We start from the raw sequence: 25,628 nt of genomic DNA on the forward strand, positions 1-25,628 counted from the left end.
CTCATTACTGAGCTGAGAGGTGTGTTCCTTTCAGGGCTTACTTTCTCTGAACTGTAAACTCATTTCATCAGTTTTCACAGGAGAAGCAAGGAGTTCTTTCCAGCACCACATTTAATCTTAAAATCCATAAAGGAAAAAGGAAGTGAAAAGTAGAAAAGCCTCGACTGTGTTGATTAAATCATGATTAACAGTTTTCTGGTACATTTGTAAAATAACTATTGAACTTGCTGCAGATGAAGGAGCATTGGTCAGAGCAGCCAGGAATCTTCGTTTTGTATTCACTGGAAGGACACCTGACTCAGTAATCATTGAATCTGTAAGTAATTTGGAGTAGCATTATAATTTACTGTATTTGCTTATGCTTTAGTTTAAATAATCTGAATAACTTCATCATGATATATTTGTGTTGACATGTTGTTTAGTTGGTTTTGGTTCTTTTGCTTGAGATTTTTTTTTTTTAATTCTTACCCTTCTGGTGTGTTTTTTTATTCTTCAGCTGGGACAGGAAGAGAGATATGAACTGCTAAATGTCCTGGAATTTACAAGGTAAATTTGTACTTGGTGTCTTTTTGTGAAAATACTTAGACACTTGGATAAAAATGCTTACACTTTTTATATTTTTACAGGTAAAGTATGCAGGTTGTGTAGCTTGTATCTGTGTAATATGTAAACACACTATAGACAAAGCAGAGTACGTGATTAAGATTCCACTACCTGGTTTATTGTAAAACATTTTTGGAGGCTTTTTTTTGTTGTTGTCTACATAGTGACTAGTATTTTTCACTTTTGCCTTTGCTCAAAGATTAAAAAAAACTTTGATATCAAAACTTAAAAATATCTGTGGAAAATAATATAGGAAAGTACTCAAACTTCTAAATGTATTTCTGAAAGCCCTGACACCATATGATTTGTTAAAAAGTAAGTGTATTTATCATGACTGATAAATTAAATTTTGCATTTGACCTTAAATATACTTGTATAATTATGGCTTGTTTAAATACTCTACACTGAGATTCATTATCTTCTGAGCAGCGTCATTACAGCAGTTGACCAGTTGGTTTACTTGGGATATGAATTTATCACATCTTTTGCTTTCAGTAAAAATTCTCTGTTAAAGTTCTTGGAGTTATAAATGTACCCATAAGAAATATGGATGCAGTTTCAATTCTTATGTAGAGCTGTATATATTGTATCTGGGTATGCTGTCTGTGTTCTAAATGTTTGTGTAGGCCTATTGCTTACTTTGGCACAGGATAAGGAAGAGATTTGCATGTAGAGGAAGTTCCTTTTTTTCTTAAAATGATTACTCATAATTGTGCCTGTGGAAAGTGATTGTTGTCTTCCTTCCTGTCATATTATATTTCCCTTAAGATTAGCTAAAAACAAAACATAAAAAAAAGAGAAAAAATAAAACAATCCAATGCATGAGAGACTGAAGATGTATAAGTTGTGTGAAATCAGAGTAGTTGCCTAAAGTTATAGTAATAGCAATAATAGTATGAAACAATGAATGATTCAACAGAAAGTAATTTTTATAGTTTTGAATGTATTTTAACATCTGTTTGCAATTAATGGGGTTTTTTATATTGTAGAGGACATAGGTGAATTTTTTAGATTTATGTCATGATTTCATTTTTTTGCAGGCATTTGCTTGCATTTTATTTTTCTTGTAAGTTAGCAAGTATGTAGTGCAAAGTGCATTGCTGTTAATTTCACTTCTGTGAAAGTTCATACTGTGTTTCTGGAGTAGCAGTGAAGGATTGCTACTTTGTTTCTGGTTTTGATCTTTGTCTTGATTCCATCGATTTTTTTTTAACTTCTGCATAAGTCTAAAATTGTAATTTAAACTGTGATACTTTACGGAGGTGGGAGAATTGCTTTTAAATCTCAACCTTCAGAGGTATAAGTTTTTTGGTGGATACTGATCCCAGAATTTTGTTAAGTATTCAGTTTTTATAGATGTTTTTGTTCTTATTCTCCAATATTTAGCTGTGCTTGGAATTGACTTGTTGGAAGCACTAGAGGTCACCCGTGTTCCACAGCAAGAGAAATTTTGGCTCCAAAACAACACTATTTGTATGGGTAGGAGCATGTACCTTCAGAGAAGTAATCTGTTTTGAATAAAGTGTTGAGTTAAGAGTTTGCAGGTGTTCCAAGTTTTTCCCAGAAAAAATGCCAATGAATTCCTCTCCACTTTCCAGTACAGGCTAGATAAAGACTCTTCTGCAGGTAGAGTGCAACAGCATCAAGATTTGATAGGACAGTCTTACAGAGAAGCATGTTACAGAAGTAGAATTTGTAGGAATACTTGGTAGACTTGTCACTTCTGATATTCTCTTTTTTCAGTGATTACACTTGTGCCTGTGAAAAGAGAAGTATTTACCTGTATTTACAGTATTTACCTGTAATTCTTACATTGATTAGTCTCTCCTGTGTGATTGGTTTCATGAGTAATCCACATTGTCTTAGCTGTTCTACTGGGCAGACAGAAGGCATCCTAGAGCATTTGGGGCCTTACCTCCTCTCATCCATTCAGAAAGCTCCAGAACACACTGAGTTTGTGACTGCAGACATGATACTTCTAAAAGTAAAAAAGAGTGAGTGGCTGACAGAGGAGGCACCAAAACCTCTGTAGCAGTGTTTGTTTACTATGGTTGTTTAATCCTAAGTCAAGTCAGATGGTAGAGTAACTGGACCTACCAAGAGCTGCTTGGCAAATCTTGTGACTGAGGGAAGTATTTCTGTCTCTTTAAGATGCTTCTGTCTATTTATAATTCCACTGCAACTCCTTGGGAATTACCAGCTATTCTGCCTCTTAGTAACAGCACAAGGGGTTACCCAGCCTGCAGGTCCATAGAGATCACAACAGTGGGTTGCAGGATTCCATAGCACCCAAGGACATGGGGGCTTTTTTACCTACTTTATTTTTTTAATTGCAGATTATTAAAAATTACTGTTAGCAAAGGAATGTATACAAGCACACCCTTGAAGGTGTGCTTGGGGATGAGGATGAGGATGATTTGCTTGGGGCTGACTCTTAGAGAGGCTTTGTGTTGGGGTTGACTCTCTGGTAAGTCATTTGTGTGGGGCGCAGACATAAGGAAATGCAGGACACAACCACATTCAGCAATCAGTAGATGCTCCTAATTTCTGTATTTCACTTGGGACTGCCAGGAGATGATGGTGGGTTCTTTTCTCCAAGGCAAATTTTTATTTTTACAGATTTTTGTCAATTCCTAATTTCTTATATTTTCTTCCTTTTCCAGACAAAAAATTCTAGTTAAGTTTTGTGCATATTGATGGTATCTCAGGATGCCTCCAATTTCTAGGCTTCCAGGCATTTTCTCTATTTCAGGAGACATCTTCTGTTAGGAAGTCACTATTTCAGCAAACATCTTCTGCTCAGTATTTTTCCCATTGTAACCAGTTCATCTTTATGGCTGCTCACATTGCTTCTACAGAGAACAAACAGAAGAAAACAGTGGTCTCACAATTACAGTTATTTGTAGTAGTGCAATTTAATGGCTTACTGTAGTTCACCAGGAAAAGGAAATAAAACTGTCACTGCCATAAAAAGGTTTTTAAGAAGTTAGAAGTCCTTGACTTGGTCATTAGCTATATTGCAGTTTTACTAAGAAAGTTTATGTCAGTCAAGATTCAGTATCTGTCTGTATAGCTAAAATTCAGAATGCTACAGGAAGTCATTGGTTATTCTTTGATACATCTTCAGTAGAATAATATGCAGCTCCATACAGGAGTTCAAGGTTGCAATCTTCTGGTATTGCAAGACAAGTACAAAACTGCTGAGTTTTTACCTGTCAAGGGTAAATAGATCAAATTATTGTTTTATACACCCCCTAACCTACTGTAATTCCTTCACTATTTCTGAATTGAACATTCAGGCAAGTGTAATGAATTCAATAGCAGAAGCTAGATGGTCTTGACTGGAATCAATATGGATCTGAGACATGCTTTTATTTTAGGCAGCTTAACTGTAGTTTAGATGATCCTTATTTCTCCAGTGTTGTCTAAGTAGATTCACAACTGGACACTGTCAAAAGGTTTTTTGGAATTCTACTTATCTGAGTTTTAGAGGTGAAATGGAAAAGAAGTTGCAGTAGTTAATGGCTTTGTATGGGCTTTTGTGCAGTATTCACAGTAACAATGTAATTTAATATTGCTTTTCAGAAATTTTTACTTGAAACAGAGTGCACACCCAGGAGAAATTAGAAAATGTTTTCCTGAAGATACTCTTCAGCCTGTTACTTCACCTATAATTACAAATTTCTTTCCTTCACCTATGTCCACATTCCAATTACAGGATGTTTTCCATGGGAGTCTGAACTTCAGGAACCATTTATACAATAATGTTCCTTGATGATGTATAAATGGGATCCAGTTCCAACTGGAACCAAAATTGTTAAAGGACCATGTATTTCCATCTCTGTTTTACTGTGAACTGTTCTATGAGAAGTGTTTTTCTCCCTGAATAGTTTCTGTAGATTTATTTATAAATTGAAATTTGAAAGACTTATGATATAAATACACATCTTGACAGGACATGATCTTGCACCTAAAGAATGCTTGTTGGCAAACCTTAAAGGGAAGAAGACAGAAAGCAGACCGTGACAGTCTTCTCCATGTTTTCTTCCAATTTCTACCTCAGTTATGAGGACAAAAAGAAAAAATAACTTGGATTTTATTAACAACTGAGAGCCAGAGAGTAGTTAAAATTAGTCCAGCCCCTTTCCAGCTTTTAGCATACTGAAAACTTTGCATGATAAATGAAACTCTGGGATAACAGTAATGGGATTATAGCACAGTACAGTGTATGATCGACTCTGGCTGGCTGGAAAGGAAGGAAGAAAAAACTGAAACAGTCCATGATACACTACCTCTTTATGATATTCATGATAAGTGCTTTGTGCTTTAAGGTGCTTTTTTGTCATGCAGTATTTAGATGAAGGTGAAAATTCTTAATATCATTTTAATGGGAAAAAGGCCTACAGAAGTATGCACAGAAAAATAGCATTCATTTTAGTTGAAAGACACTAAAACTGTTTTCCGTCCCAGTCAGCTGAGAGCATAATTCAGAATTGATAGCACTGACTTTTTATTCTTTGTGTAATGTAAGATATATATTGATATTATTAGGTAAAATATTGGTAAATGCTTATATTTATGAACTGCCTTATATAGAGAATTTATTTCTCTTTCAGCACTAGGAAGAGAATGTCAGTGATAGTTCGCACACCATCAGGGAAGTTAAGACTCTACTGCAAAGGAGCTGTGAGTTTTATTCTTTTTTCACTGTAACAAAGAATACATCCTACCAATAAAAATACAAAAGCAAAAGATTGTAATAACTGCACTCAAAATATTGAAAATGTAGGGGAAGGAATGTTGATGTTCCTCTTTCAATTTACATTGTTTTGCTATGTAGCTGTTCAATGTGATGAACTAGTTAATGTCTTTTTTTACTAAAAAGGCCTATGAAGGTATGACAGACCTGTTCATCCTATTCTTTGTACTGGACTGATACCTTTATGTTTCCTAATAATTGCTTCCTTCTGTACTCCCAAGAAAATGGATGAACATGTATTAATTACTTGCTGGAGTAGCTGGGCATGGATCACTAGACAGAGATAGTAATCTAGCAGAACTGACTAGTTGGGAGTGTTAGCCAGCCATTGACATTACACAGAAGTAAATTTTCCTAAAGCAGGACCAGTGAGAAGGTATCCTTATCATAATGCATAGGGGAATGGAGAGTTGCTCATTAGTTCTCAGTCTGTATGTCAAGTCACGTTTGAGGAGGAAGGAATTGAAATCCAGTTCCAGAATGGTTTAAGGAAAGGAAGTTTTTGAATATAAATGTCCATTTTTTGTCATCTCTAGGGGGGAAAAAAAACCCCCAAACCTGTTGTTAATATTCCATGTATTAAGCTGGCTACAAAAAATCTGAGAATGTCAGTTATGAAGCACTTATTTTACTTTGTGGGCACAATATTAAAAGAGGAGAACAGCATTATGGCACTTTTCAAAATAAGGGGAAATAAGATCCAAAAATGTGGAAGAAAAAGACTGCATTATAGCAGAGTTTTTAAATTTAGAAAATCTGAGGATTAAGAAGTCCTTCTTTAACTTTTGAAATAAGATTATGTCTATTAATTTTTGATACTTAAATAGTGCAGGTCTATTTTTCAGCCATTTTCCTACATGATTTGTATTGTCTACCCAAAACAGAAATAATTTGCTATTAAAGTGTTCTGAGCTATATTTATTTGTTTTGTAGGATACTGTAATTTATGACCGTCTTGCTGAAAGTTCAAAATACAAAGAAATTACCTTAAAACATCTAGAGCAGTTTGCTACAGAAGGTAGGTGATATTATTCAGTATAAAAATAAATATTAAATTCAGTTACTGCTCAAATTCCCATTTTTTAAATTTTGTCTTGCTGTAGTGTTGTACTCATGTTGTTTGAAAATTATGTTTTAGCAATGTCTCCTTAAGAAAAGTCTTCTTCTTCCTAAGAAATTTCAGTAATAAGTTCGTGCTTAAAAAAAACCCTAAAAAACAAGCCACACACCCACAGAGTATACAGTAGACTCTTTTAACCAAAGCATATTTTTCCAGAGAGCAAACACATGGCACATTGTTTCTGTGAAGATCTCATTTCCCATGGTTGCTTTCATGTCCCATACCCAGTGATGCTGTAGGGATGGGCACACAGAAAGAAGTAGCCAAAGTAAAGATGGTTGGAAATTATTAGTGTGGTGCTTTTAAGGTAGCTTTTTGCTGTATTGTTTCTGTCACCAGTCCCAGTGAGGGGGATTGCCAGTGTCCATATGATTTGTTTTGGTGTCTTTAGTTTAATAATTGCTTTTACAAAACAGTTGCCAGAGGTGGGGAACCTCTCTGTGAGGCTTTGTGAAGTAGGAATGGTAAGTAAAATTTAAAAGACTGTGAAATTAAGATGATTGATACAAGCAGCCAGTTAGTTATTTAATTATATTGGATTTCACAGTACAGATGTGATGAGAAAAGCAGAATGTAGAAACGTTTGTGCACAGCTCCTAGATGTTCAATGCCGTACCCCCTTAGTATCTCAGGAGGATTTAAGTGTTGTACTGTGCAGTATCATAATGTTACAATTTATCAATGAGTTGATAGAGAGGAGTTGGAAGCAGAATTATAAGAGTTATGGGAATCTGAACTGCAGAGTTTCTACCTCTATTTTTCTAATACACTGCTAATAGAACATTAAAATTATCTTTAATGTGTCTTAAAAATAAACTTACACTGGGAAGGAAACTAAAAAACAATGCTTATGTTTTGTTAACTGATCTCTGGCCAGATATTCTTGTTATCATGAAAGGTCATTTTTTTTTGTCATGCATATGACTTCTCTAGTTTTTGTCTTCTGGTTTATCATGGAATTTAGAGTTTTGGCTAATGTATTAAGCAGCTTCAGTCTCTTGGTTCTATCAGTGACAGCAGAAACAAGTCACAGATCTGTTTCTTTTGTTAGTTTTTCATATCAAGATCCCTGCAGGAAGCATTTGGTTAGTCTTAAAGAATTTCAAATTTTAAAAGAATAAATTTTACAATAAAGTTGAAAGCAGAACTATACCTGAAAAAATTTGTCTGATGGTATAGCCAAAAGCCTCAGATACACACTGGGGGTTCTAGAAAGGCTTAACCAGGATTAGTCAAGAAAAAGTTACTTAGGTGTGAAGTTAGTTTGGGTCATAAGGTACATATTGGGTTACAGAAAAGACCAAATTAGATCACTGTCTTCTGTCCTGTGTGAATTGATGTGAAAATTTCAACCCAGTTCTTAATTACCATTCTCATTACATCAGTAGTACAACTTCTTATCTATCAGTTCATAAAAAGTGAAAAATTCCATCTGCCTTTAGAAGCACTGTACACACAAAAGGATTAAGAAGTTTATTCAGATATTTTTTGTATCCTTCTTTTCAACAGATTGAAAGATTTACTGTTCAGAAGAGTGAATTTCTAACTCTTAAAAATCATAAAATTCAATCTTTAAATAAATCACATATCTCTGGAATTGATTAAAAATTTGGTATTTATTTTTACTTCAGATTTAAATTGCAGCCAACTATGTTGCAAAGTTTCTCATGAGTATCCTTTCATGTGGCAGGACAGTATGTCCTTGGCATTTGCTGCCTGCTCTTGGTGTGTTGTTCAAAAATGAAGTGGTTAGCATGGCTGGCATTTATATGTAAGCATTTATTAAGCTGGAGTGTTAATGCCTCCTTGGATAAATAGAAAAATCCTCTGTAATTTTCCTGTGTTGTTCCAGTCTGTTAACAACCAGGCTTAATGATATTTTGTTTTCCACGTTTTATTTGGAAGATTCTTTTAAATCACAATGAAAAGAAGCATATTAAAAATTTTAAAAAATGTATAATTAGGCAGTGATTTAAAAAGAGAAAACAAATTCCTTGAAAAAACTATCTGCTGACATTTCATACACTTGGATTTCTCTTCTTCATTTTATTGTCTGCGGAAAATATGTTGAAAGCATTGGGGAAATAGTATCACTGTTAGTCAGACATAGATTCCTTTCCTCCCCTTCACCTATATTCATTGCTTTGGACCTTGTAAGCATATCCTTATTATGCAGAGAAAAAAATCAGTTCAGTTGTCAGCCTTGAGCCTTATTCTTCTAAGTCTAAATGGTGAGACACTGTGTTCCTAATGCTGTTTAGTTTTCAGAATACCCACATTACACATGATTTTTATCCTGAAGATACTAAATTACTCTTACGTCTAAGACACATGTGTTATTTCATGCCCAATCTCTAATAATTTCAAAATTGCCACTGGTGCTGAGCTGTATGCTCCAGAAACCTGTGACCAAATAAAGGTTATATTTAAGCATCCCTGGTTGTGGTGCTGTTTGTCTCCTAGAGCAGAGTGGGCAAGTGACCAAAGGTAACTACATTAATCCTGCCTGCCCCCCTTCTAAATCTACTGGCCTGCAAACTGTGGCTAGCATATAAAGAGTTATGTCAACTTCATGCTCTAGAAATCTGGTGATATGTGAAAATGAGCTGTTAGAAAATTCACACCTAGCTACTTAAATTGAGTGTTAAATGTGTGTTGTCAAAAAATAGATATTTCTTAAAATCATGCCGTCTCAAATTCTTGCTGTAATGCTTAAGTCAGATTTTTGCTGAAGGAAAAAATCTGTTAATAATATCAACCAGCTCAAAGGTTGGTAAGTAAAATTGCCAAATGGTACATAATGATTTTATTTTAAGAATTTGGAAAGCTGAAACAATCTGTGAGATGGGAAAGTTAAATGAGGGGATTCAAAGTTGGTTTCTAGATGATAAATTTCAAACTAGAATTCCATAAGAATATTGAGGACAGGTGAAAAGGGCAGTTTTAACATTGTGCTGATATATTTTAACTTTACGTCCGTCCAGCATAGCAACTTTTAAGTTTATAAATATTTTTCTCAGAAATACAATTTTACTCTGTAATTGTTTCAAGGTACATACCTGTTCAGCAAGTGTTGGGATTTCTTGATGATTTTTTACAATTTAAACTAAGTCAAATCTTGCATAAAAATTTACTCTTTTTTTCCAGTGAAATGCATCATCTCTGTTACATTCAGCTTCTTAGAAACTGTTACTCTGTTGAATAAACTGCTATTTATAGTTTATTTTTACTTTATGTATATTTAAAAAGTTTTTCAAGATGTGCAGCAGTAATTTGAAATCAGGCGTAAGCATGCATAAAATACAGAATAATTTCTACTTTCAAAAGGTACTCACTGCAGGCATATCAAGCAAGAGACTAACAAATACTGAATCATTATCTGCTTTCTCTCTAGGCTTAAGAACTCTGTGTTTTGCTGTGGCTGAGATTTCAGAAAGTGATTATCAAGAATGGTTGGCTGTCTATCACCGTGCTTCTACAGCTATACAAAACAGAGTACTCAAACTTGAGGAGAGCTATGAACTAATTGAAAAAGTATGTGCAGCTTGTTGTAGCTTTCTGGGCTTTGGGTTGGTTGGGGGGAGGATGGGGTGGGCAGAGGGCTGAGCAGAAGAGTGAGTTCTTAATTATTGTTCTTATTTTCTATACCATGAAAAGTGAATCAATTTTGAGGAATAACGCTTAGGTAGATAAAAGAAATCTAGTGATACACTGACAGCTGTGTCAGGTAGTCCTTGAGGTTTACACAATCAAAATGAAGGAACAATTAATCTGACAAAGTTTTTCCTGCAAGTAGCTACCTTGCTGGAAAGTGTCGATTATGGGTTGAACTACTGGAAAGCTTTTTTTTCAGAGTTCTTCTAGTGTGTAAAAAACTGTAAGAACAGATAAACAACATCTGCTTCATTATATAATGCTCTTGGAACAGTGCAGTAGTCAAGATTGGAAGGGACTTCAGGAAGTCATATAGACACAAATCCCTGTTTAAAGCAGGGCTAGTTTTGCTTGCCCAACACTTTGATGAAGTTTAGAGTATCCACAAGGAGGGAGTTTTCCCAACTGCAGCAGGTAATTTTTTTTTGATGTTCAACTTAGTCTTTTTTCCTTCTTCAGAAATGATTTTTTTTTTTGCTGCAGAATGTGTCTGGTGCCTCTTGCTCTTTCACTGTGCAGTATACATTTTGGAGAAGAATGGCTGCTCTTCAAGCTTCAGTTAGCAGAAGGAATCCCTCCCTTAGTCTTCTTTTTTTCCCATGTTAAACTCATCCTACTTCTTCAGGTGCTCTTAATATGATGTGCTCTGGGCCCTAAGCTATTTTTGTGTCCCTCTGTTGCACTTGTTCTACTTTGTCAGGCTGTTTTACTGAAGGCCTGTAAAGCAAGCTTGTACCCAGAAACAGCATCACAAGAGCAGAGCCTGAAGTTTCTGACAACACTGCTTCTGGAGTAGCCAAGCATGAAGTTAGGACTTCACTACCTCAACAAAAAAAAGGTCCCATGACTATTAAATTTATATGAAAAAGAAGTGCATTAGACCAATAGTGCTTGAAGTTTTGATGCTTAAATTTTGGGGGGGTTATTTTTAGGTTTTCTTCCTCAGAAAGTATAACACAGATTGATTGACAAAACTGGTTAAAATTCAGAGCCTCACAAATCTGTAGTGTTTAATTCATGAAAAAGAAAGGTGAGGGTATATAGCTTCAGTCACTAATAAACATTGCTGGAGCAGTATATCTGGATGTGACAAAACAGTCTTGAAACAGCATTACTTTTTAATGCCATGACAATCCTGCTACCTTTACAAACGTGTGTGTAAGCTGCACAAGTACTTCCTCAGGATGTAGTATGCAGGCCATGCTGCTGCCAGGATTGCACACTATTAGATGTATAATGGTGTCTTTAACATTTAGCTAGTTTTAAAGGTATTGTAATAGGAAATATAAAAATGGCTGTATTCACAAAAACTATGTAGATTTGCTCCATAGGAAGCTAAAATCAAGCATAAAATACTAAGATAAATTTACAGGTGTTTTGGATTTTTTTTACAAAGGGAAGAGAAATCATTAAAAGAGAGAAGGCATGGTATTAGCATTCCTGAAGCCTTCAAATCAGAGAGATACTCCTCATGAAAAGGTAGCTGTTGCTGCACAAGCTACTGAGCTACTGAGAAGATAATTGGTTGAAATTTGAGTGGTCACGCTGTACAGTTTTGTCAAGCCACACAGATATCTAAGTTAAAGCTCATAGAATAAAGTACAAGTTCTTTATTTGTTGCTACCAAATCTGATTAATGAGTTTAGACTGCATGAATCTTGTTGTAAATACAGAGAGTTAAATAAAATAAATGGAACATTGAAATTGAATTTAAGTCAAAAAAACCCTGTATGTATGAAATATTTTATGTTCACAGAATCTTCAGCTGCTCGGAGCAACAGCAATTGAAGATAAACTACAAGACAAAGTGCCTGAAACCATAGAGACACTCATGAAAGCAGACATAAAAATCTGGATACTTACTGGGGACAAACAAGAGACTGCCATTAATATTGGTACTATATTTGTATTTATTTGATTTCTTTGTTACAGGTTTAAGAATAATAGCAGTTGATGCAGTAAAATTTCTTTCAGAATGGAAAGTTGTCTTGTAAAAAATAATATTGTATGTCACTCCAGAATTTGAATGTGAACTTAGTCAGTGATAGCAGGAGGAGGATAGGAAATGCTGGATTCTGCCTCTGTTAAAATACTAAGAGCAAGAAAAAGCTACGTTAGAGAGGAGGCAAAAAAATAGGAAATTGTACTTTTTTATAGCATATGAAATGAATTTAAAAGAATATATTGACTTTTGACAGTGAGAGGCAATAATATTAAGAGAATGTAAGTATTTTTTTGCTTCCCTTCTCTATTTTTGCTTCTTTCCAAGAAAGGTGAACTAAAGTACTATAACGTTTCGACAATGGGGGGTTTTTTCTTTCCTTTTATTATGAAGGATGGTAAAAAAGACTGATTTCAACAATGATAAATCTGTATCTTTAAAAAGTTATACATGAAAGCTGTTTTTGACATTTAATAGTCTTTGCATGTGACCACATCAGGACTTACTGCTGTAGTGTAGATGCATGTCCAAAATAAAGCCTTACCTTAGTCATATATATCCCTTTTATTGGATGCTATTATTTCTAATCTTAAAGAACTCTCCATATGCGCACAATACAGTTGATCTAAGGTTATTTTCCTTAGTACCTTCAGCTTTGAGGCAATACACATAATACCAATATTTCCACTTTATTAAGAATGGTGATACATATTTTTGGCTAGGCAGCCTACATCATCAGCACAGAAAATGCATCCTGTTTATGCATCAGAGAATAAACAAAACAATGAAAAGGTGTATATGTGCAAGTTTTGAAGGAAATGCAAGTTGCATTCTAACAATTTACAAGGCTTAGAGAGATCTGTTTGTTGTTTTCTGTAACACTCTTTAAAGCACCTCTGAATAAGGCAGAACAGCTGCAAGTTACAGCAAGGGAAATTCTTACTGTTCTGACTTATATATGTATGTATGTACTTATATAAAATGCAGTAGAATTTGGGTTTTTATCATTTATTTCAGCTAGGGAAATCTTATTTTTAATTCTGTCTGTAGGTCTATTACAGGAAAGAAATGCTTTGTTATAATGGATTTTGTGAAACTGATTTTTAAAAACAAAATCTTTTCTAACAGGTCATTCTTGTAAACTTTTGAGAAAGAACATGGGACTAATTGTTATAAATGAAGGCTCTCTTGATGTAAGTAAAATCTTTAAAGTTCTCAGTTAATGAAACATTATTTTATTGCTTAAAATATCCAGACATCATGGTGAGATTGGTGTAACAACAAAAAATAAGTTGGAGTGTCTATTTATCAGAAAATTCTGCCAAAGCCATGGTTTGGGGGGATGTTGTTTATGTTTGTCTTGGGGGGGGGTTGCTTTCTTAATTTTAGTATTCCATGCTTGGAAGACTTTATGATCTTTGTGACATAATGTTACTGAATAACTGGAAAACAGTCTACACCTTCTGAAATCAGAGTGCAGCTACTACACAAAGGAACTTCACAACTATTAGCAAACAAATTCCATGCAGTAGACTTCATCCATGCAGATCAAAGCCAGGAGTTTCACATTATACGAGCATTAGAGATCAACCACTTCTAGTGTGGTGATTCAAAAGTTCAATAAATATCTATCAAGCAATCTATTTTTACAGTAAATTTATATAAATATAGAATAAGAATAAATGGTAGTAGCTGCAATGATAACTGCAGCGTACTCTCTATTTCAAACTGGAGTGTCTAGATTGTATAGAGATTGAGAGATCCTTTCCTTACGTGGCCGAAGTACAAAGTACATGGAGATGCAAATATCTTATGCCAGCTGAATTTGTACATGCAAACTGGTCACTTGCAAATCTGGTTTTGGTGATAACATATATAATGGGTTTTCTTCAGCAGCAGGTAAATGTAGTCTGAGAGGCAGTTCAAAAATAAAGAGTAAACTAGCTCTAAGCAAATATTTTAAGAGACTGTTTATGAAGTCTTCTGCCTCACATGGTAGTGTGCATTTTACTGTTTGATGAATGTATATCTTGTGTCCTACCCTTTGCTTGCTAGTGTGGTTGGAATTACAAGTCAGTCTCTATTTCTAGTGTGACTCATTACCTTGAGTAAATTACCTTGAAAGTTCTAATAGAGGAGTGGGTCTGGTCTCAGGAAATGAAGAGAGGGGTGGATTGCTGTGATTGCAAAATGCTGAGGCAGTGCAGCTGCAAAGGTGGATCAATTCCTCTTTCCTTTCTGCATACCAGTAACAGTTGGCAAGAGACTGTAGTACTTTGTTGGAATATTGTCTGTTAAGGAAATCACATAGAATGACACTTTGGCTTTTGAGCCAGGTCCACCTCTTGTACTGGGACTCTATGCACCTATGAGGGTGGTTGGACAACCCAGTTTCCTCATTGTGAGAGGAACTGAACAGCCAGGAAAGCTTGAAGAATATAATCCCAGTGTCATGGCACTTGTGTATTTAGGATCTTTGATAGGAGTTGCTCTGTGGTAGTCCTCTCCTCCTTGTCTCTAAAGTACAGCCTCTTGGCTATATAAAGATGTTGATAGGGTCAGTGGAGTTAGGGAGGTTGGCTTTTCTTGATCTGCATACTCTCGTGAGAAACCTTGCACTGAGAACCGTGGCATTAAGTGAATGTTTCTTCCCCTTGCTGTTAAAATAGTAGTATATGTCCATTGCATACCAGTGGCTTTTCCTAAAACACAGCTTGCTCAAATCTAATTCCTTTATGGATATGCAGAGTCTCCTGTCTCAAAGACATGAAAAAAAAAAACGATGTAACAAAACAAATACCTCATCAATTTGGTCATTGTTACGACTTACGCATGCAAGACAGAGGAAGTTAGAATTAAATGTATTTGTTCAGACTGTATCCCAGCTCTGTGAACTGAGCTTACAAAGAATATGCTAAAATAAAAGATCCTCTTTAATTTGAGCAAATACCCTTGTTCATGAAATTATAAGAAAAATATCTCAACCCCACGCACCTCCCCAGTCCGCAATAGACATTAGCTGGTATAGAACTGAAGGTATTTAGGTATCTCAACTCTTTAGAATGTTATTTGTTTAGGGGCTCATATCTAAATGGCAGAGACCATTTACTCCTGGATTATGGGGACTTCACTTCATAGAAGAAAGGAAACAGTAGGTGGGAGGAATATGACTTTTCATGTGTTGTTTAAACTTTGAAATTAAATTATCCGCAGAGATGAGACAAATTGATACTTCCTTTATGTTGCAATATTTCTTAATTAGAGAAGATGCTCTAGAAAATAGTTACAGAAACTGTTGTCATTTTAAAGACTTTCTAGCATGTAATTTTAAACAGTGGAACTTCATTTCTGTCACAGTTTCTAGCAGGTGAGAGCCAGGAAACAAGTGCAGAATTCCCCAACAGGCTAATCTCATTTTAGATAAACCAATGAATCTTTAGAAGGCCAGTAGAAGCAAAATAGTCAAAAACCATTAACAACAATGTGTGGGACTGGGAGGAGTAAGTTGGGATGAAAAGGCAAAGCGGTATCTTTTAATTTCATTTCAGAGGGGTTTGAGATTTTTAGTTAGTTCAGTGTTCTGTTTTTAGGTGGTTACACCAAATTTGGTTTATGTATGCCTAACATCACTGAAGTAGCGCAATTATTTGGTTGGTAAACTTGTAAAAAAATGTGAGAAGATGTTGTCATAGGATGTCACTAGCTTCCAAAGTTAATATTTTACAAGCAGAAGAGGTTTTTTTCATCTTCCTTTCTCCTCTAAAATACTTTTTACTTTTGGGCTGTGAAGCAGGAAACAGAAGAAAAGTGTGTTGTAGCTCTGTAAAGGTCTTTCAAAAAGAAAGAAGGGCAACAAGCAATATTTTTTGTCCCTTATGACACTCCATGGTAGAACTGCACTGTAGCTAACTAGAAGTCACTGACCTTCCCAAAGCAGGCTATTTATTACTATAAATAAATATATATGAATGTTTTGTCTACTGAATGTAATCTGAAGTTCTCAGTACTAGATCACAAAATAGTGACTTCTGTAGTTATGATTCAAACTGTCATTAGCAATTGAAAAATACAAAATATGTTCCTTTATATAACAGGTACTTTGTGTTATAATTGTTAAATTATGTTAAAATATGAATTTAATGTAATAGAACTATCTATTATAATGCCTGTATTTATATCATTAATCATCTGTGTTTCCTTTTTTCTAAACATTTAGGAACATTTTGTATAATAGCAAATTCTAGTATCTCTATATATGTGACTCATCTTTTGTATTATTATACCAGTTTTCTGTATACCTATGTCTTCTGGCAAATATTTATGCAACTACTGTTATTGTTCAAAGAGCATTGAAGGTTCCACTTCAACTTACACACTTCTTTTTTGGCAGAGTGAAAGAGCAATCCTACACAACATAATAGCGCAATATTGCAAATATGCTTTTTGCTTTATAATATTTGGTAGCAGAATCAAAAGGCAACTTCCTCAAAAACCAAAGTGCTAGTGTTTATTATCACTGAAAAATTTGGATTTAAGAATATTAAGAAGTAAAAATAATGGACCCCAATTTTTTCTGTGCAACAGGGAACAAGAGAGACACTTAGCCATCATTGCAGTACTCTTGGTGATGCTTTAAGGAAAGAAAATGATTTTGCTCTCATCATTGATGGTAAATCTCTGAAGTATGCTTTGACATTTGGAGTAAGACAGTATTTCCTAGATTTGGCTTTGTCATGTAAAGCTGTTATTTGTTGCAGGTAAGATTTACGTTATACTCTCTCCATGCTATTTTTATTGACATATAAAAATAAAGAAACTGGAGTTATGAAATACAGTCATTCAAGTGAAATATCACTGTAGAGCAGTCTGCAACAAAGTGTAATTGTCAGAGTCACTCAGATTGCCTATTTCCAGGAACATGATTTGTAATCCATTGAGGGTAGTCTCAATAAGGTTGAGACACTAATCTTGACCTTGAATTGTTATTACAGTTAACCACAGGTTTTAGCATATCTAGAGTCACCTGTAGATCTTTCTCCACAGACTGCTTTTCTGTAAGATGTGGATTACGCTGTATAAGAAGTGCTCAAAAATGTTAAAGGTACTACTCAGGGTGATTTTTGTTACCTGAAGCTGGTGGAAATGCCTTTTTAAGCATTATTATGCCTGATTATTATAAGCTTTGTTTATACAATGAACCCTTTCATCCTTTCCTGTAAATATCAACTATTACAGCTAGAAATTTCCATTGTTCCATTAAAATAAGTCAAACTCATCTGAAAAATCTGTTCAAAATGGAACTATTTTTCTGCTTTGCAAATGGACACAGAAAAAGAAGTAATATTACAATATCCAAATAATCACTGGGTTTCTAGTCTTTCCATCCCTTCTGAAAAGCAATGTCATGCTGCCAAGGGATTTTTTAATTAATGTTTTTGTGGTTAAGCTTTGTAGCCATGCTTCAGCCTGAAATAGTTTGAATTTCAAACTAAGTTTTTACTGTCTTCTAAACCGAGAAGTTTGTCTGATGAACAGTTTATACTGTGCATAAACACCTTCCTAATGGCAGTAGTCTTTCTGACAGATAAGTTGGAGTATTGTGCTTGTTTTACTAGGTTGAGTTTGCTCAGTACAGCAACAAGCAGGAGATGCATGCAGAACTGATCCTGTAAAGCTATATTGCTTCTTCTTCTCTTTCCTTGATTACAAAATACATTTTATGCATTTGAAGAGATAATTTTTCTGGTTTAACCTCAGGGAACCATTGAGAGGTATTCTGTACATAAAGCTGTCTTTTAGTGTTGGCATTCTTGTAAAGAAACAACAAAGTGCAAAGTGAAATTTTCTGTTCTAGTAGTATTCTCTCTGTCATTTCTTCGTTTTACACTTCCATAATTTACCTAGGTCACTTGGTTTCAATGCATATCTAGATATATGTCTGACATATTTTGTGGTTGCTTAAAAATTGGCTACTGGTTTAAAACTAAAATACTTGCTCGTAACACTCACTGTTTTAATGTGAACCTATTTAATATCCCATGTTTCCCAAAAGTCAAAATTCTGCCAAAATATTTGTTTCTGTTAAATGCTTTGTCTTTAGTACCAAAAAACTTCATTTCCTTGTTTATGAGCTTAAAAATAAAAAGTTTTAAATGGTAGTTTTTGATTAAGGTAAAAATATAATCCAGACTTGAAAAGAATGTAAGCTCTTTCTTCATCCATATAATGAAAGTAAACATCAGAAATTCTCATTTGTTCTAAGAGTACAAATTACACCACTTTCTTCTAAGCTTGCAGGCTGCATTGACTTGTGCAGAAGCATTTATTGCCAATGGATTCTTCTTAAGACTAGCTGTAGCGCAGATGATGCTGACAAATATTCAGTAGACATTTCTCTTCAAAAAAAATCTGTGTATGTTATTAATTCCAAGCAGATGTTTGGCTTAAAGACTTCAGCAAGCTGAATTCCAACTCTATATTGGCTTCAGAGTAATATATGCAAGAAGAATGTTTAATGGGTTATTCTGGAGTAAAAAATGTACAGCTAAGAGTGAGGAAAATGAATAAAAAATATTTTTACTGGTTTCACCATGAATTTGAGGCAGTGACAGTGCCATGTTCCAGCTGCCCCTATAACATTGTCTAAAAAGGAATTAAGGCACTGTTCCTAAGAAGTTAAAAAGATGAAAAAGAAGTACTTGGGTCAGGAATCTTCTGTAGAAGCTGGCTGTAGCAAGTCTTGGTACAGTTCTCAACAGCAGAGTTCCAGTAAAACATGTACCAAAAGATCACAGAATTTTTTTTTCATATAGGTCTCTGGACCACAGAATTTTTCAGAAGAGCTGTTGCCCAGAAACTTTCAACCCAGGTTTTCCACAAGGCTGTGGACTCATCCCACACAGCTTTTTCAGAAGTCCAGTAGTTGTGCATGTGTTGTGCTGGCCGCTGAATAATGTGATTATATAGCCACCTGCAATTTGAAGGCTGTATTATTTTTCATTCCTTTATTTTTTAAAATACATTTTCAAACAGTTCTCTCTAACACACTTGGTAAGGTCTTTCATCTTTTAAGTAGTCCAGAGTTCATAAATGTTGTTTTTTATGCATTTTTCTGTGAGTGTGCTTTCAGCATATACCCTTGAAGGGCAATAACAAGACCATGTCGCTCACTAGGATGTTAATTGGCCTGGGTTTATTAGCTTTTCACAGAATATAAAGTATATTTTAAAAGTACATCCATTTGAAAGTCCTGTATTAAATCTATTTGGTTTTTTTATCCCTTAGGGTATCGCCACTTCAAAAATCTGAAGTTGTAGAAATGGTTAAAAAACAAGTTAAGGTAGTAACTCTAGCAATTGGTGATGGAGCAAATGATGTTAGTATGATACAAACAGCACATGTTGGTGTTGGTATCAGTGGGAATGAAGGTCTACAGGCTGCTAATTCTTCAGACTACTCAATTGCTCAGGTGAGTCATTACACTGCAAAATACTACAATAAAATATTTTAAAAATTTATTAATTTTAGTGTATGTATGTTTTAATTGTATGTTTGTTGATTTTTCATGTTTTTTGCAGTTCAAGTATTTGAAGAACTTGCTGTTGGTTCATGGAGCCTGGAATTATAACAGAGTAGCTAAATGCATCTTATATTGTTTCTACAAGAATATAGTCCTTTATATTATCGAGGTAATTTTACAGCACGTGAAATGTTACTTCTTGAAAGTAAAACCTTAATTTAAAGTTTTTGGTTATGATATATATTTTTTAAATATTTTAACTATAAATAAATACCTACTATATTGAATCTTGAAATTTTTAATAAACTGATTAATCTGAATTTTTTTTTTACTTTAAAAAACCGCAGTTGCTTAAAAATGCATGGTAAATATTAGTACTAAATGTATTTCTAATATTGCTAGCTTATTGAAATGCTGTACTTGTAACATCATTGCAGTAATTAAGGAGTCCAGTTACAATTTTGCCTTCAATTTACCCAGAGATGTGTGTGCTTCAGCTCCTTGTGCTGGTGTCAGGGACTGTGGGGTTCGGAGTCTGCAGCCTTTCCGAAGGTCCCTGTTGCCCTGCTGGGCTGTCGCAGCTCAGAGCAGTGCCCAGGGCTTTTACAGACAGGTTCCATTCCACTCCTGGGCACCTTTCACTTGCTGAATGGGGTGATCCTGCATCTTCAGTCTCCTGTTCAAGAACAGGGATACTTTCCTGAAAGTAGCTGACCTAGTTTTTTCACCTGGGATTTTAAGGAGTGAAATCTTGCAAAAAGTACAGTGGTATGAGAGGATTGTGTTGTAATAAATGTACATTTATTGGTAACTATGGTTAGAACCGAGTGTATAATTGTAGTTATCACTCCCTTCATCACCACACAGCAACCATAAAATGTTTTAAACATATTTTTAAAAAATTTTTAAAGCTACTCTCTCCTTTCCCTTCCTTCTCTTCTGACAGCTGCTGCATCTTTTATAATCAAGTGTGTGTATATATATACATACACATATAGTAATTGCATTTATAATTGATTCAAACTTTATATTCACAGTGAAACTTTGGGTTAAAAATGTGGAAAAAATATTTAATTTTTGAAAATCATGGCCATAAAATAAATTTTACTGAAAGTCTTATGTATTTTGTATGTTAATGGGGTTAACAGATACTCTTTAAATTTTCATAGTTTCTTTAAATATATTTTCAAATTAATATCTTAAACTTGCAAAGTAAGTATTCAGCTTTACTGGAAGAAAAATGCTTTATTTCTGTTAAACCTGATGTAAACATTAGATTAATATTTCCATTTTATACTTACTTATGTGACCTCAATTGCTGTAATATTTGAAAATACTTTAATCATTTTTTATGTGCAATGTTGTAGCCAAAGGAGTGTACTTTTCTTACCATATTTTTACATTTTCTAAATTTCCTCTTTTTTCTCTCCTTACTGTGTTATAACTGCAAATAGATTTCTATCTAAGTAGCAGCAAGTTTGTAGCCTCTTAAGAAAAATATAAAGTAGGAAGTTATAGAAAAAGCAAGTCCACTAAAGATCCTTTATTGTCTTGAAGTGGCAGACTTTAGAGCCTGTATTTCAAAGGCTGTATATCTCCTTACATGATCAGACTTCCAGAAGTACTGATTAGCAGTAGCTCTAGAAGTATTTGAAAAAAAAAAGTAATAATGTATACTTTGCTTATAGAAAGCATAAAAGGTTGGCTTTAGAACATATCAACTTATTTGTCTTAAATTTCTGTCATTGTGTGAATTTTTAACAAATCAGATATAAGTATCCCACTATTTGTATTTTTTTATAAAGAAAGTTAAATGCAGGGTACAGAGATCATAGTCTAAAGATCAAAACTTTGGTTTTATGAACAGATAGTCTCTTCTTCCTGAGCAAATTGAAGGGCAAAGAGATAATTTTGATATGGGTTGTTATGACCCTATATATATAATGCATGCAATCATTTTGCCATATACACCTTCTCTGGAAGACAAAATAAATTCTACTTGAATTCCTGTATACCCCACATTTGTCAGCTCAGAAAACTTTTCAGAGATGTTAATAGCTCATGTCAATACTGTGAGTGAATGGGCAGAAATTCATCATTGAATGTCTCCAGAAAGGACAACTGCCAGTCTTGAGTCTCTCTTTTCAGTTTTTTTGTACAGATCAGGCGTGGGAGCAGGGAGCTCAATGAGTATTTGTAAGCTGCTGCTTAATATGCAGAAATGCTACATCAGGAAAACTTCAGTGAGGCTTTTGTGGCCACACCTCCTCTGTCTTGGAGTTTAGAAAATAGTACTGTGAAAGGCATGTCTGGAAGTTACTTTAAACAAGTTTCCTTTTATTCTGACAATAATAAAAATACCTACCCTTACTTAATAGATCTGTATCCTGGTTTTAAATGTCTGCTCAGTACTAATCAAGAAAATAATGGAAAATATTCCATTTAATCTAAAGTATAGCCTTTATCCTAGGCATTCATGGGCTGGTATGAAATTGATGTCATTTGGTTTCTTAATTCAGAAAATGGTAAAGGTCTATAGTAGTACTGAAGCACAGTGATCAGTGCTTATTGACATTTAAACTCCTATTCATAAGAAACTAGAAGTGGTCTGTAATAATGTTTTTCTACTCTGCGTCTTGATGCAATAGCTATTTAAATATGGGCCTCGTCTTTTGTATAGGACTAGTCACAATGACTTGAGAGGCTATATTCTGATATATCAGTCTAAATTGCAAGTGAAAACTTTGAATCTCTAGTAGACCACTAATGTGCTTTATTGAGCCTGTACAGATCATCACACTCACGTAGGATAAGCCTATACAAAGTCCCATACTTATTTTGGAGGAGCTGACATTATTTTACAAAGGTGATTGATGTTGAGATTGATCTCATGACTGAGAACTCCTTTGTGGATTGGTTTTATTTTTATAATTACCATTACTGTATGCACTCTGTCATTAACCTACTCATTTTATGAAGCTATGAAAATCACCCTTTGACATCAGAAGAACAGAATTTTCCTATTCCTACTTCTCATTTTGCTGTCTAGTAGCAACTAGCAATAATGTAAAATAACTGGTTCATTTTAAATAAAAAGGGTTTACAGTTTTAAAAAATAAGAATATTTGATTTTTACCCAACATGAAACATCAAATGAAAGAGTAAGAATAAGAGTAAGAATCAGAGTAAGAGTGATAAAAGACCAAGACAAGCAGAAGAAACAGATGTGTGGAGTTGAGATTTAAATTTCAGTCACAGATGTTTAAACATGGCTATTTATAACAATTTAAGTGACACCATGAAAATAATTAATTTATTGAGTAATTAAAGCTATAATGACTTTTTTTTATTCCATAAACTTTGGATGATGGGGAGGTTATTTTCCCCCTTGCCCCAAGCAGTTCATGTCCATAACTGGAATTGACCATTGTGTTCCTATTCCCTTTGCCTGATATATCAGATGAATAGCCATGATCATATAAATGCATAACCCATATAATGCATAACCCCAAACATGAGCAGGCTTCTGGGCATACTCACACTGGGTCTGAGCTGCACAGTTCAGCTGCTGTGGTTCACTCTGCCATGGCTTACTTGAGGTGTGCAAACTGCACCGAGTTCAGTTTGAAACACACACAGCAGAAGGTGATTGTGCTCATGCCCACATTTTTGCATTACATGGCTGGAAAAATTAGAAATACAAGGATCTTTGTTGAGATCCATCTCATTTTAGACAGGCTGGGGACCTAATTCTTTCCTTTTCAGTAGAAAATTTTGTAGGTGTTGAACTACAAAATAGTCTAATTTTCACGGCCTGTTCACATATATAGACTAAAATACTATTTTTAAAACCACCAATCACCTGTTCTTCTGTAAAAGGGAGCTGGATTCATAATTTGAGTTGTTAGAGTAGGGCCTGTACCCTAAGAGAGAAGTGTTTGAGTCTGCTCCTAAATTAGTGTCATGTCCAGCATCCTAAAAACTGATTTTGCACGTACAGCTTCCTTCATTGTCCATCATAACTAGGATGGAACACACTTGTCTCTGAATTATTTGCCCAGTGCAGAGCAAGTGTTTCTTGTCACTATTAATAATGTAGTAAGCTCCATATTACTTTTTTCATATGGGGTTAAGAGTGTAATTTTCTAGGGCCCAAGATTCAGAAGTTAAGGCAAATAGGTAGGTTATTTTCTTCTTCTCTTATAGTTTGAGGTAAAGGCTGTCCTTTGTCTTTTCTTTTCCCACCTTTTAGCTCTTTTAATTTTGAGCCATTATGGCATAAGCCAGTTGTTCTTAATCTTGTAACTAATATAAAATTAATGTTTCTGCTTAGATACTAGAGATGTTTTGTCTCTTGAAGTTAAATATGTGGTATTCCGCTAAACAGTAGTGTTTCTACTAGAGACCACTGCTTTTAGCCACATTGAAAGATTTCTTCTTCATGGACTTTTATTGATATATTCCATAAGAACTTCAGGACTTAGAAATGCTACCAAATTTCATCTCTCCTTTAGTTTGCATCTAGGCCTCTAACCAAGATATATTCCAGTCCCTTATTACACTAAAATTAACTAAAATGCCTAAAACTTGCATGCTTTCTTTAGAAAAAAGTAAATGCTAATATTTCAGGAAGTCAATACTATGCCTTTAGGGATTTCTTAACAATTTTCTACTAAAACCACTTTCAGTTTAAACACCTTGAAAATTCTAACTTAAATTCTGTACAAAATAAGCTGAAAGCAGCATTCCATTGCAAATTAAAATTTTATTCTAAATACTTGCCTTGCTTTTTAAAAGCCACTCCAAAACATTTCCAAGTGTTGCTTAACATCATTTACTTGTAAGAGCAGTCAACATGTGGAATAGATTCAGTGTATGTATTTAGGCCTTCCATTTTAAATTAGTGTTTTATAACATTTTGCCTGCTAGTTAAATCATAGTGGAAATTTAATGTCTTTTCCATATACTTCTTGGTTATGAAGGGTCAAGCCTGTGTGTATTTGTGGTCTTCTATTTTCTTCCTAGAGAGGAATACTTTTCTTAACTCTATTTGCAGTTACCAGCAATGAGATGTACACATATTTATGACCAGCTACTGAGTCACATATCTTCCACCACCCTAACCCTTTCAAATCAATATTTCTAAAATTTACTCCAGTATTTGATACAAACAAGGGGGAAAAAGCATCAATTGTACTGATGTCGACTGCATAATTAATTATTCTGTAATGCACAATTGATTATGTACTCATCTTGAACCTTTACAGTCAGCTACTGAGAAACTGCTGCCAACAAATTCATCACAATTAAATCATAATTCATATTTTGAAATTCAAAAATCAAAATAAAAAAGAGCTGCTAAAAATCTGATTCAGCTAAAATAAAGTAAGTCCATTGTCTTTTCAGTTTATAGTCTGAAAGGTTAGAAAATTGTGCTTGTTGCACTTATAACTACCAAAGTAAACAAATATAGCATTGCAAGATTTTGGAAAATTCAGGGTATTCTTACTCTTTCTGTATTGCAGCCTTGAACAGTCATGACTTTGTATCCAATCTTGTTTTAATAAGTGGCCACCAAAAAAAAAAATTACTCTTATCTGTTGAAAAAAATAGCAATTTTGGTTGGATTTTACCTCCCATTTTTAGTGTTTGTAGTTGCCAAATTCAGGAGGTTTTCCATCTCAAAGTAGTCACAGACATGTTCAGACATTGCACCACATGATTAAAAAAAAATCTTGAGTTCGGTCATAGAGTCCAGTCACCTGGAGGCCAGCTTGGGTACATACTGATAAACATACATATTGATTGTAGTAATTCATGCTTCCTTAATGAAGTTTAATGAAATGTAAACTGTAAGAAAGCAGCCTATAAAAATTCAAAAATTGAATTTTCAATTTTTGAATTGAATTTTCAAAATTCAATTTTCAATTCAAAATTGAAAAACTTGAGTGTTAAAAGGAGTAGACTGTTCAAATTATTTTGACTTGTCTTACTTAAGAGCTTATGTTTTTCCTAGACCATATAGTTTCAG

The 25,628-nt window shown here is 34.4% G+C and overlaps 1 protein-coding gene across 5 annotated transcripts in view; it reads left to right on the forward strand.

The window, feature by feature from the left end:
- Nucleotides 1-25,628, forward strand: part of ATP8A1 (ATPase phospholipid transporting 8A1) — a 103,026-nt gene that overhangs the window by 41,041 nt on the left and 36,357 nt on the right. For all 5 annotated transcript variants that reach the window (XM_071432471.1, XM_071432473.1, XM_071432470.1 and 2 more), the window contains 10 exons: nt 234-316; nt 497-546; nt 5,220-5,289; nt 6,296-6,380; nt 9,877-10,016; nt 11,893-12,031; nt 13,207-13,271; nt 16,663-16,835; nt 19,363-19,546; nt 19,656-19,766. In XM_071432471.1, coding sequence (XP_071288572.1) covers nt 234-316; nt 497-546; nt 5,220-5,289; nt 6,296-6,380; nt 9,877-10,016; nt 11,893-12,031; nt 13,207-13,271; nt 16,663-16,835; nt 19,363-19,546; nt 19,656-19,766 — 1,100 coding nt within the window. The remainder of the gene's footprint in view (nt 1-233; nt 317-496; nt 547-5,219; nt 5,290-6,295; nt 6,381-9,876; nt 10,017-11,892; nt 12,032-13,206; nt 13,272-16,662; nt 16,836-19,362; nt 19,547-19,655; nt 19,767-25,628) is intronic.

Source organism: Agelaius tricolor, unplaced genomic scaffold, assembly GCF_023055355.1.
Source record: "Agelaius tricolor isolate 1412-34295 unplaced genomic scaffold, bAgeTri1.0.p SCAF_8, whole genome shotgun sequence".
Lineage (NCBI taxonomy): Eukaryota > Metazoa > Chordata > Aves > Passeriformes > Icteridae > Agelaius > Agelaius tricolor.